The sequence below is a fragment of the Aotus nancymaae genome, unplaced genomic scaffold (assembly GCF_030222135.1).
Source record: "Aotus nancymaae isolate 86718 unplaced genomic scaffold, 86718_ANA_hifiasm-v0.15.2.pri h1tg000072l, whole genome shotgun sequence".
Lineage (NCBI taxonomy): Eukaryota > Metazoa > Chordata > Mammalia > Primates > Aotidae > Aotus > Aotus nancymaae.
Window position 1 is genome coordinate 12271066 of NW_026988487.1, and position 13712 is coordinate 12284777.

Below are 13712 nucleotides of genomic sequence, written 5' to 3' on the forward strand. Positions count from 1 at the left end.
TCTGCCTCCCGGGTTAAAGTGATTCTCCTGCCTCAGCCTCCTGAGTAGCTGGAATTACAGGCTTCCACCACCACACCCAGCTAATTTTTTACTTTTAGTAGAGACGGGGTTTCGCCATGCTGGCCAGGCTGGTCTCGAACTCCTAACCTTAGGTGATCCGCCCACCTTGGCCTCCCAAAGTGCTGGGATTAAAGGTATGAGCCACTGTGCCCGGCCCAATGCTCTTATCTTTTCATTCAGGAAAATACATAGATTCAGGTCTTCATTTATAATGTAGTCTATAAGGACTCTGCCCGTCTTTGTTTAGCTGTATTGGTAGGTAACTAGTTTTGTTTTTTTTAACTCTTGTGAATAGAATCAATCTTTTCTCCCACTACATTCTTCAACTGGGTATTACTGGGACATAGAAAAACAATTATTTTTGTACGTTAATTTTGCTGGAATAACTTTCAAATTGTTAAACTCTCAATAGGTCTAACAATCTGTTGTACATTCTCTGGTTTCTTTAGACAATAAAATCAGTCTCATTGCTTTCTTTCCAGTTCTTATGCCTCATTTCTGAATTACTGAGCATGGGTCTGCCCCATCATGTTCCCATCATTAATGGTAAGGCTGCTAAATATTCATCCTTAACTATGTTTGCTAAAGGTTTGATAAATTGCCCTTTAACTAAGTTATTTTGTGGTTAAATTTCTCAAATACCTTTCTGAATCCAAGATGAATACACTTCCTCTACAATCATTTTATGTGTACATTGCAATAATAGATTTTTCTGATAAATTCCTGGGAATACATCCTACTTGGTCATGATGTATATCTCCCCCCTTTATTTTAACTACAATGTTGAAAATTTTAGCTTCTGTATTCCTGAGACAGATCCATAATTTTTTTGCCTACTACCTATGTGTTTGTTCATTTGTAGTGAAGATATGCTAGTCTCCTAAAATAAGCTGGAAAGCTTTCTCTCTTTTTCTATTCCCTGACAGTTTGTAAAATGTAAGAATTCTTTCTTTCCAGAAAGTCTGGAAAAACTTACCTGCAAAACCAATAGTTTAATGTCTTTTGGTGAGAGCAGACAAGAGACAGTAAGATTTTTTACTGTAGATCCACTTTCTTTAATACCTTAGCTTTCCTGTTTTAGAACAATTTTGACTAACTTTTATTAGAATTCTTTTTCATTTCATCTATTTTCAAATTTATTTGTATGACTGTTCATAGCATTTGTTATTTTTAAATTTCTACTGATTTGTAGTTATGTGTCTGTTTTTTTGGTTTTTTTTTTTTTTTTTTTTTTTTTTTTGAAACAGGCTCCCTTGCCCAGGCTGGTGTGCAGTGGTGTCATCATGGCTCACCACAGCCTCAACCTCCTGGCCTCCTGGGCTCTTGCCTCAGCCTCCCAAAGTGATAGGATTACAGGCATGAGTCTCCACACTTGGCCTTACTTCTGACTTGCCTTTTTTTGTTGTTTTCATTTTTCCTGATCAGTCTTACTAGAGATTTGTCTGTAGCATTAGTTGTTCCATTAATTCATTATGTTGATAGTCTCTATTGTTCTTCTGCTTTTCTATTTCACAAATTTCTGCTATTATTTATATTATTTCTTTCCATTTATTTTCAATTTGTACTTGTTTTTTAAAGATCTGGCATTAGACATTCACATCATTCTACATAATCACTTTTTTCATGATTATTTTTTTCATGTCCAGGCATTTTAACTATCATTTTAATGTAAATAACTGAATAACCCATAGTTACAGAACTGGGTCTGTATAACCTCAATTCTAAGATAATGTATCTAAAAATAACTATAGCTTGTCACATGTACTATCCTAAATGTTTATAGGTATTAATTTATATGTTCCTCATAATAGCTGTATCAGGTAGGTGTGCTTATTATCCCCATTTTACAGTTGAGAAAATCAAAGCACAGTATGATTAAGTAATTTGCCCAAGGTAACACAGGCTACTAAATGCTGAGCTTCTTAACTATTATGTGCTAGTACTGTATAAGATACCATCTCCTTCTTGAGTACAGAGTTCTGTGTGTCCACTACATTTAAATTATTAACCTGATAGTTCAAAATGCCTATAGCTCTAATAATTTTTTCTTTCGTTTTTTTTTTTGAGACAGAGTCTAGCTCTGTTGCCAGGCACCAGGCTGGAGTGCAATGGAGCGATCTCGGCTCACTGCAACCTCTGCTTCCCGGGTTCAAGCAATTCTCCTGCCTCAGCCTCCTGAGTAGCTGGGACTACAGGCATGCACCACCATGCCCAGCTAATTTTTTATATTTTAGTAGAGACGGGGTTTCACTATGTTGGCCAGGATGGTCTTGATCTCTTGTCCTCATGATCTGCCTGCCTCGGCCTCCCAAAGTGCTGGGATTACAGGCGTGAGCCACCGTGCCTAGCCTCTAATAATTTTTTCTGATTGCGTTCCCTAAAGATCAATTTCAGTCTGCCACTAGATTTGTGAAATTCAATTTCTCCTTATAATTGTCATTTCTGGTTCAAGCATTTCATGACTATGTAAGGTGCATTCAAGTTCATGACTATTATATCTTATTGATGAACTGTTTATTAGGATCCTTCTTTTTTAGTGAATTTTTTCCCTTATCCTATCTTTGTGATACTACACTTGCTATATCAGCTCTCTTTTGGTTAGAATTGACACTGTATATTTTTATCCCTTTATTTTCAATCTTGTTTATTATTATGTTAGATGGAGTCTCGCTCTGTCACTCAAGCTGGAGTGCAGTGGCGCAATCTCAGCTCACTGCAACCTCCGCCTCCCAGGTTCAAGTGATTCTCCTGTCTCAGCCTCCCGAGTAGCTGGGACTACAGACACGTGCCACCATGCCGGGCTAATTTCTGTATTTTTAGTAGGGACGGGGCTTCGCCATGTTGGCCAGGCTGGTCTCAAACTCCTGACCTCAGATGATCCATCCGCCTAGGTCTCCCAAAGTGCTGGGATTTTATGTGTGTGCAACTGTGCCCAGACTTCTTTTTTTTTTCTTTCCTTAAGACAGAGTCTCACTGTATCACCTAGGCTGGAGTGCAGCAGCATGATCACGGCTCACTGCAACTTCAACCTTTTGGGTTTAAGTAATTCTCCCATCTCAGTCTCTCAAATAGCTGAGACCACAAGCACACACCACTATGCCCAGCTAATATTTTCAATCTTACCTTGTGGTTTGATTTCAGGCATAGCTCTTATAAGTAATATAAAGTTAGATTTTTACAATCAAATGTGATAATCTCTTTTAAACATAGGCATCAGTTTATATTTACCAAGATTATCGATAAATTCCCATTTATTTTTATACTGCTTTTATTTTTTTCATTGCTTCTTTTGTTCCTTTTTTTTTTTTTTTTTTTGAGACAGAGTCTCACTCTGTCACCCAATCTGGAGTGCTACTAGTTCACTGCAGTCTCAAACTCCTGGGCTCAAGCAATCCTCCCATCTCAGTCTCTCAAGTAGGCAGGACAACAGGCATGCACCACTATGTCTGGTTAATTTTAAAAAACATTTCTGTAAGACAGGAACACACTATGTTGCCCAGGCTGGTCTTAAATTCCTGGGTGCAAGCAATTCTGCCTTGGCTTCCTAAAGTATTGGGATTACAGGCGTGAGCCACCACACCTGGACTGTTCCTATTTTAATCCCTTTGCTGTGTCTTTATGGCCAAAAAATTCACCAATACTATAGCCACATTATCTCTAAAAGATCAATGCTGGAACTGGCATCAGAAAACAAGGTCAACTTTGAGCAGTTTATTTTCCTTAAGAGGAAAATCAATGAGATAGGGTCTCATTTTCTTAAGAAAACAAACACTAACTTTGTGACAAAGCAGCCACTTGTGGTAAAACACCCTTATTGTGATTATTTTAAATGTCCATAAGAGCAAAACTATCCCAAAGCAGTTTTTTGCATTTTAAAGAAAGATTCTTAAGATGCATAGTCTAAATTATAGTTTATTTCCCCTATTACTGATTCTAATTTTGTTCATGGCATTAGGGCAGAATCTTGGGTTTCAAGCAAATGGATTACAATGTTTCACAACCTTTGAGGCCTCCAGCTCTTTAATTTTGTCTTCAGCCTCTGTCAGTTTATCCTTCAAAGTTGCAATCTCCTTTTCCATCGGCATCACAACAGACCGAAGTTTCTCAGCATCCTCTTGGGCCTATGGTTAAAAAGAATTAAATGCTACGACTTATTCATTTACTGCTTTTCTAGGAAACTCTGACCCTTCCATTTGCTAAAAATTAGTATAACAAGTAACTCGACCAGGCACTATATTAACATTCACAAAACTGAATTCATGTCTAACTTTCAAATAGTGTATTACTTTGAATGTCAAGTCATAATCAAAGTTTTCCCAAATATTCCATTTAGAATTTGGGAATAAACGGGAAAATGAATTCACTATAACAAATTTGACTTCTTAATCAATTAAGAAAATACTCCATATATAAAAGAAAATACACATAATAATTTTTTTAATAAATAATTTTTTAAACTCCTGGTTATTTTTTAAATTCCTGGGTTACTAAGTTCATGAGACAATAATTTCTTATGAATATTTAAAGCGCTGATTTTAAACACACAAAATAGAATAATGTGTTTTCTAAAATGTTAGAAAATTATGTTGCTATAAAAAGGCTTCAATCCAATTAAGCAGAATACTTTAAATATTATTTTACTTTTACCATCTAAATGAAACAAACTCAAATAATGATTCTTAAAACTCTCATTGTTTTCCAAAGTCCATTCCCAGAAACATGGATTAAAAGGAACAAACTTACATAAACTAGTTAACTAGAAACTTCTTACACACACACACACACAGAGAGAGAGAGAGAGAGGGAGGGAGACAGACAGACAGACAGACAGAAACAAAGGCAGACAAAAAGTTGGCTTTTTTCCTTCTAGAGAAACTGAAAACCTAATTTCACCTAATTTAAATGAGAGCAAACTTATCCTAAGTTGTTCAATAGGGAAAAATATCATAAATGCCCAAACGTGAGGGGGATTTTCCCCAAAAAACATCTCCCTCAAAAAACAGGGGTTCAGATTCACTTTGTTTTCAAGTCCTCACAAAGCCATCATTTACGTTATTTTGAATACTATTTGGAAAAGGCAAATTAGGTTAAAATATCTCAGTCAAGCCTAGTTTAGGCTGCTTATAAAGGTCATCTGATAAAAAACAACAGAAAAAAAAAGGAGGGAGGAAGCAAAGAATTGATCACAAATCCAGCTATTTATTAATATAAGTATGACTTCACAATTCCAAGTATTGAATGTTGTCATTAATGAAAATCTTTAAAGAGCACTTTAAAAAATGACAGAAAGGTCATTAAAAACAAGAAAAATCTGAGAAACGGTCACAGCCAAGAGGAACCTAAGGAGACATGACTAAATGCAATGTGGTATCCTGGATGGGATCCTAGAACAGAAAAAAAGGACATGAGGTAAAAATGAATGCAATCTGAATACAAAAATGGACTTGAGTTAATAAAAATAAACTGATACAGGCTTATTAACTGTGACAAATGTACCACACTGATGTAAAACATTAACAACAGGGGAAACTAGGTATGGAGTACATGGGAACTATGTACTATCTTTGCAATTTTTCAAGTAATCAACAACAGTTCCAAAAAATGAAAATACACATACATTTGAAGAATGAACTAAGGATGAGAAACCAAAAAGGCATGACAAATTCAATTGAAAAATCAATTACTAATTACTTTATATAATGTGATTTTAAATATGTATATGCATATAAAATGATAATGTAAAAGTTCATTTAATTAAACTGCCTAAAAAGCTTTTAATATTTTCTCAATGATAAAATGTCTCACTTTACATTTAGTTGCCCTATGTTCAAGTATTATATGGTATTATGTTCATGCATATGTGGTACATAACATGTGGTACACAGAAACCAAAGGACACTGAGAAAGAAGGAAAACTAACATCTATTCTAAAACTTTGCTTTAGACACAATCATCAAGCAATGACACCCATTCAACTAATATTTAGGAGTTCGAGCACCTATCTCCTGGACACTATGCTAGGCATTTAGGATATACAAACAAAAAACAAGCACATGTACCCTGAATCAATTAAAAAAAAGAGAGAGAGACAAAGAGAAAGAGAAATTCCTGCCTTCACAGAGCTTATATTTTAGCAAGAAAACAAAGACAGTAAACAATAAACACAGTAGGTGAACTCTGTGTAGTATTATAAGGAAATATGTGTGATGGAAAGAAAACACTAGAGGAGGATAAGAGAGATGACAGCAGTGACAGTGGCAGAGGGAAGTTGGCAGGTTGCGATGTTAAATGGTAGGTGATCAGGATAAACCCCATGAAGTAGTGACATTTGATCAAAAATTTGAAGAATGTGAGAGTTAGCCATAGATATAATTGGGGAAGGGTATCACATTATTTAGTACTGTGTTTAGGTCGGTGTCCAAATAATTACTCTCACAGAAAATATCAAAGTACTTCTATTACTTTCTATTACACAATATCAGTAAAGCAATCTGCATTTGAATTCAAATATTTCTACAGATGAACACATTCCTTCATTACCTTTTTCATTTCATTTTCTAAATTTTCCTCCTCTTGACCTTCAGACAGCCTTCTTCTTAAATCAGCTATTTCCCTCTCTGCGGATTCTCTATACTGTGCCCACTGTGTTCGCTCCTGCTCCAGCCTAAGGTGGAACTGGTGCTCATAGTCACGAACTGTTTCTACAAAACATCACCACATATTTCACATCTAAGCATTATGAAAAGAAAAATCCTGACACACCAAAATTTTTAAAGTTATATAAAAAGCTTACACCTAATTTCTGGAAAATGCTTAATTCACTAAAAAACAAAACTTGTTCTAGTTCTTACTATATACAGAAATAAGGGCTTTAAATCATCACTTCTAATCTCAATAAACCTGTGTCACATATTATTTTATGAATGAGGAAACCTTAGGAAAGATTAAATAGTCTGGCCAATGTCTCTCACCCAGAATGAAGCAAAACTAGAACTCAAGCTTAAGGCCAACTCCAAAATCTATGTTCTTAGACACTATACTATGGCCCCCAAGGCAAACATACATGTCGCCCCAATCCCACTACCTCAAAGTGTGAGAAAAGGGATATATTTCTGGAATAATTTACTAGAACCCAAGATTGTAAGCTGAGGCAAATTCTATAAGTTCTTTAAAAAATGGCTTTATCGGCCGGGAGTGGTGGCTCACGCCTGTAATCCAAGCACCTTGGAGGCCAAGGTGGGCAGATCACCTGAGGTCGGGAGTTCAAGACCAGCCTGACCAACATGGTGAAACCCCGTCTTATAAAAAAAAAAATTTAAAAAAATGGCTTTATCTTTAATATAATCTTATAACAAGGCCGGGCACAGTGTGGCTCACATACACCTGTAATTCCAGCACTGTGGGAGGCCGAGACGGGCGGATCACTTGAGGCCAAGATTTCGAGACCAGCCTGGCTAACAGAGCAAAACCCCATCTCTACCAAAGATAGAAAAATTAATCCCAGCACTTTGGGAAGCAGAGGCAGGCAGATCGCTTAAGGTCAGGAGTTTGAGACCATTTTGGTCAACATGGTGAAATCCCATCTCTACTAAAATTACAAAGATTAGCAGTCATGGTGACAGGCGCCTGTAATCCCAGCTACTGGGGAGGCTGAGGCAGGAGGAAAGCTTGAACATGGGAAGTAGAGGTTGCAATAAGCCTAAATCGTGCCACTGCACACCAGTCTGAACAACAGAGTAAGACTTTGTCTCAAAAAAAAAACAAAAAAAAAAGAAAAGAAAAATCAGCTGGGTGTGGTGGCACATGTCTGTGGTGTGAACCCAGGACGCAGAGGTTGCACTGAGCCGAGATCGTGTGACTGCACTCAAGCCTAGGTATTCAAAAAAAAAAAAAAAAAATCTTAAAACATTATGTGACAGATCCAGCTGATTACCTATTAATTTCTACTCCTTCGAAGTCAAACTGCACAATTTTAAAACCACATTGTCCAGTTTCCCTTGTAGTTATGAGTGACCACACACTTGGTTAACAAAGTGAGGGGGATATGCTAGACAGTTCTAGAAAACTTTTGCTTTTCTGATGCAGACTCAAGGAGAAGCAGCTATTTTTCAGCTGAGGCAAAGATGAAGCTGAAAGCCATATGCTAGGGATGAAAGAACAGAAGGAATGAAGGAGTTTGAGGCACTGGTGACAACATGGGACCAATGCAACCAGGCCTAGATTATCTACCTCCGGATTTCATGTTCTGGGAGAAAAATGAACTCTTATTTTGGTAAGCCACTGTAGTCAGGTTTGTTACATGAAGCCTAGAGTAATCTCTAAGCCATAGTTACACACTCAGAAATAAGGCTAGCCTCATCTACCTTTTTATAAGGAGCATTAAGGCAAAAAATGACACACAATTGCAAACACGGTGGAAAAAGTCATCAATATTTCACATTTAGAATATTAACTAATTCCAGTAACCCAAAGATTCAGTGACAACTTACTTCATTTCATCATCATCTTCTCAGAAATCTGGAAAGTAATTAAGCACTAGTGCCAAAAGGAGTCAGAGACTAAACTACATCTCTTCTTTTAGAGCAAAGGTTATAAGCGGGCAGCTCATAAAGCCTACCCTAGCCCATCAGCCATTCTACCCCACATAGTGCAGTAAAGATTTCACACACAAAGTTTTTCAAAAAACCTAAATCAGGCCAGGCACAGTAGCTCACGCCTGTAATCCCAGCACTTTGGGAGGCCAAGACGGGTAAATTACCTGAGGTCAGGAGTTCAACTCCAGCCTGACCAACATGGCGAAACCCCGTCTCTACTAAAAACTACACAAAACAGCCAGGCTAATTTTGTGCATGCTTGTAATTCCAGCTACTCAGGAGGCTGAAGCAGGAGAATCTCTTGAACTTGGGAGGCAGAGGTTGTAGTGACCCAAGATCGTGCCACTGCACTCCAGCCTGGGCAACAGAGCAAGACTCCATCTCCAAAAACATCTCCCTAAACCACATGACCAGACTACATTGGAAGGGCAATAACTAGCTGAAGTTTATCAATGTAAACAGTTACTTTACCCTTTGCATGGCAGCTCTCTAGTCCAGCACATTCCCTGTGCCCATATAGCCTTATTCATTGACATTACTAGCCTGTCTCTTAAAAGAAATAGACTTTTAAGCCTCACAATGAACTCTAGTCCTCAATGCATTATCTCTATAACATTTCTATTACAACTCTCCATTATTAAATCAGTTAGATATGAATGATATATCCATTTATAATATCAGTGACTTCCCTTTCATCTGAAAGTAAATCTTGATGATGACAGTACATACAACCACAAATGAAACTCTGGATATATTTTAAGATTCTCTGAATCAGGTTAGCTTAGAAAATCATAAACTTTATCTTTTTTGTCTTTACCTTTCATAACAGCCTGAAGTGAAGCAACTTCTTCTCTCCACTGTCTTTTCACTTCATCTATAGCTTCTTGCTTGGTGTTCTCAGAGACCGTGGCAATCGCCTTAATATTCTCCATCTCTGCTTGAGCTTCCCACAGCTGGGTTCGAAGATGTCCCAAATCATCTTGTGCAGCTTGTAATACTGCATTTTGCCTCTTCAGATCCTCTGGAGAGAAAAGTAAAACACATTCCATTAATGAGGGGTTCACGTGGATCAGACTGGCATTCTAATAAAGAAATAAGGTATTAAATTTTAAAATACAAACAAAACAACCCCTTTTAATAGAGGTGAGATTTAAGGTATGCTGGGTATCACAAGTCAATTATTACTATCTATCTAATGATCCAGTGGTTAAGGTCATAGTTTTAGAGCTCAATTTATGCATTCCATCTGCTGACTAAATGAACTTGGTCATGTTATTTAATCTCTCTGGCCTAAGTTTCCACATCTGCAAAATGAAGTTAAAAACAGCCACCTCACAAGGTTGTTGTAATGATCATTTACTGGAAATGCTAATTAATACAGTACCTTCTATAAATATTCAAGAAATATTTAATAAAAGAGAAAAGAAAGCCAGAGCACATGGCAGTTACTAGACCTATGTTCTTTAAAGTTAGCATTAATTTCTCAGCTCCCTCTTACCATCTCTTAAAAACTAAGTTGATGTAATGTGACTACTACATGGTCGAAGCCTAGGTAGAACGTAGGTTTGGCCAAACTGACTTCAAAAAAAAAAGATGAACCTATTAACAGTATATAGAGATGTGTGCCCATTTTCCCATACCCTTAACCACAGTCACTATTTTCCATCTTTTAAAAATTCTTGTAAATATCATGGGTAGAAAATGGTCATCTTAATCTAATTTTCCCTGTTAATAAGGAGTTTGAGCATCTTTTCACATATTAGTGACTCGTTTCCTCTTTGGTGATATTCTTTACGTTTGCTTCTAACAAATGATTTTCCTTCCGATCTGTAGCAGCATTTTAAATAGTCTGGATATTAAATCTGTTTTCTCTTACAAAACTTTTCCCAGTCTGTTGCTGTGCTGCTTTTTTCTAAGAGATAAGGGTCTCAACTGTCCCCCAGGCTGGAGTGCAGTGATGTAATCATAGATCTTTATAACCTCAAATTCCTGGGCTCAAATGATCTCCCACCTCAGCCTCCTGAGTAACTAGGACTGCAGGCACACACCATCACACTCGACTAATTTTTTAAATTTTTTTTTTTTTTTTTTTTTTTTTTTTTTTAAAGACAGAGTTTCACACTTGTTGCCCAGGATGGAGTACAATGGCACGATCTGGGCTCACCACAACCTCCACCACCCAGGTTCAAGTAATTCTCCTGCCTTAGCCTCCCAAGAAGCTGGGATTACAGGCATGTGCCACCATGCCTGGCTAACTGTATTTTTAATAGAGATAGAGTTTCTTCATGTTGGTCAGGCTGGTCTTGAACTCCCGACCTCAGGTGATTCACCCACCTCAGCCTCCCAAAGTGCGCCCAGCCACTGAAATTTCTTGTAGAGACAAGTTTCACTATGCTACCCAGGCTGGTCTTGGCCTCCTGGGCTGAAATGATCCTCCCACCTCAGCCTCCCAAAGTGCTTTTAGCATCTAAAGTTGTAACATATTTATGAAGAAAAATTGTTGATCTCTGTAAAATCATCAATTTCCTTTCCAAAACACAATAACTAAGCCAAACTGACCATGAAAATAAACCGATTTAAGATCTAACTTCACCACTCACCAACTCTATCACAAGATTCTCAAGCCTCAGTTTCCTCATGAGGATACTGGCAATATGTTCCTGCATAAATTTCTAACTATTTATAAAAATCTAGTATTAAAATAAAAGAACTTTTAAAAGTTATGAAACATTCATTGTAATCAAACAATCACAGGAGTTAATGATTTGGTAGTCTAAGCCATAGAGGGAAATACCTAGTCATGCTAAGTTGTTTGAAATCTTTACCCTCTCAACATCAGTTTCCCATCACCAATAAAATATTTTCAATCTCTAGCCAAAGCCAGTTTTAAGAACATTAATTGCAAAAAGTAATTGTCTAAAGTCTCTTTGAAGACAGATACCTAGGAAGTCATGGTAGGCACGCAACTAGGACTGACCCAGAAAGATATAAACATGTGAAACCACAAAGGAAAAGTCTATGAGTGTCAGCTATATATTCTGAGTGTTAAACTGTTTCATAAAATGTGAAAAAAAAAAAAGAAAAAGCATTATTTCTGAGATATTTTATTCATTTTTGGGTACTACAATTTTTTTATTTTTATTTTTGAGATGGAGTCTTGCTCTGCTGCCCAGGCCAGAGTGCAGTGGTGCTATCCTGGCTCACTGCAACCTCCGCCTTTTGGGTTCAAGCGATTCTCCTGCCTCAACCTCCTGAGGAGCTGGGATTACAGGGGCACACCACCATGCCCAGCCAATTTTTGTATTTTTTTATTAGAGACGGGGTTTCACCATGTAAGCTAAAGCTGGTCTCAAACTCCTGAACTTGTGATCTGCCCACCTCAGCCTCCCAAAGTGCTGGTATTACAGGCATGAGCCACCACACCCAACCTGGGTACAATTTTATCAAGGTGCAAGTTTATATATTTAACACGTCCTCATGCAAATTACCTCAGTACTTCTGATTTGTTGGGGATTACCTGGAGCTATTCACTACCATGTTGTAATTATGAACAGAAAAACTGTAAATACCAAACCCAAATATCAATTTTTGGCACTTCAAAGCGAAACAGTCTGGAGAAAGACTTGGTCAACACTAACTTTATTTATATATATAGGAATATATATTATATATGAATGTTATATTTATATATAAATACCAAAAAAGAGACAAACAAGTTTAAAATAAAGTTAGAAAATCTTAATTTTTTTGTAGAACATTATGTTTGCCAATAGTAGGAGTTCTAACATTCATTTATTGCTTTTACTGCTGTATATGTAATGATGAAAATTTTCAAACATACTCAAAAGTTGAGGGTATACTACAACAATCCTTCACATAGCTTTCACCAAGGTTCAACAGGTATGAAGATTTTGCCATGCTTATTTATTTACTTATTTATTGAGACAGAGTCTCGCTCTGTTGCCCAGGCTGGAGTGCAGTGGTGAGATCTCGGCTCATTGCAACCTCCAGCTCCTGTGTTCAAGCAATTCTCCTGCCTCAGCCTTCCGAATAGCTGGGATTACAGGTGCGTGCCACCACACCCAGGTAATTTTTGTATTTTTAGTAGAGATGGGGTTTCACCTTGTTGGCCAGGCTTGTCTTAAACTCCCAACCTCAGGTGATCCACCTGCCTCAGTCTCCCAAAGTGCTAGGATTACAGGCATGAGCTGCCACACCCGGCCTGTCATGCTTATTTAAACTATCCTTATTCTTTCCTGTAGTATTTTAAAGTAAGCCCCAGAAATATTATATTATCTAATCTACTATACACATGCATCTCTAAAAATATATTTTCTTATATAAACAACTGCCACCATCACACAAAACAAAATTAACAACTTCCTGATATCTAATACCTAATCTCTGGTAAAACTCCTGCAAGTGACCAGAAAAAAAAAATCTTTGACTATTTAAATTAAGAGCAAATTTCAAGTACTTCACTTGGCTATACCAGTGTTTGCTTGTTTTTTAAGACGGTGTCTCACTCTGTTGCCCAGACTGGAGTGCAGTAGCATGATCTCGGCTCACTGCAATCTCTGCCTCCCAGGCTAAAGTGATCCTCTCACCTCAGCCTCCAAAGTAGCTGGGACTACAAGCATGCACCAATACACCCAGCTAATTTTTGTATTTTCTATAGAGAGGGTTTTTGTCATGTTGCCCAGGCTGGTCTCCAACTCTAGGCTCAAGCAATTCTCCTGCCTCAGCCTCCCAAAGTGCTGGGATTATAGGCATGAGCCACTATGCTTAGGCTGTATACTAATGCTATAAAGCATTATAAACTATTTCAAGCATAGAAACAATATAAAAAATTCTGGGGGGGGGGGCGAAGAAAAAAAATTCTATCACAGACACCTATTTCCCATCACCTAGATTCATCAATTTTTAATATTTTGCTCTATCTCCCTCCATTTCTTTTTAACTTCAGGAAACAAAACATCAAAAATACACTACATTCCTCTGAGGTAACAACTGTCAGGAATTTGGGTTTAGCATTACAGTGCATATATGTTACACCTT

The 13712-nt window shown here is 37.3% G+C and overlaps 1 protein-coding gene across 2 annotated transcripts in view; it reads right to left on the reverse strand.

Moving 5' to 3' along the window:
* Positions 1–13712, reverse strand: part of RABEP1 (rabaptin, RAB GTPase binding effector protein 1) — a 126984-nt gene that overhangs the window by 47390 nt on the left and 65882 nt on the right. For both annotated transcript variants that reach the window (XM_021672753.2, XM_064367597.1), the window contains exons 3-5: positions 9472–9675; positions 6601–6761; positions 4062–4181 (exon numbers count right to left, since the gene is read on the reverse strand). In XM_021672753.2, the coding sequence (XP_021528428.1) occupies positions 4062–4181; positions 6601–6761; positions 9472–9675 (485 nt within the window). The remainder of the gene's footprint in view (positions 1–4061; positions 4182–6600; positions 6762–9471; positions 9676–13712) is intronic.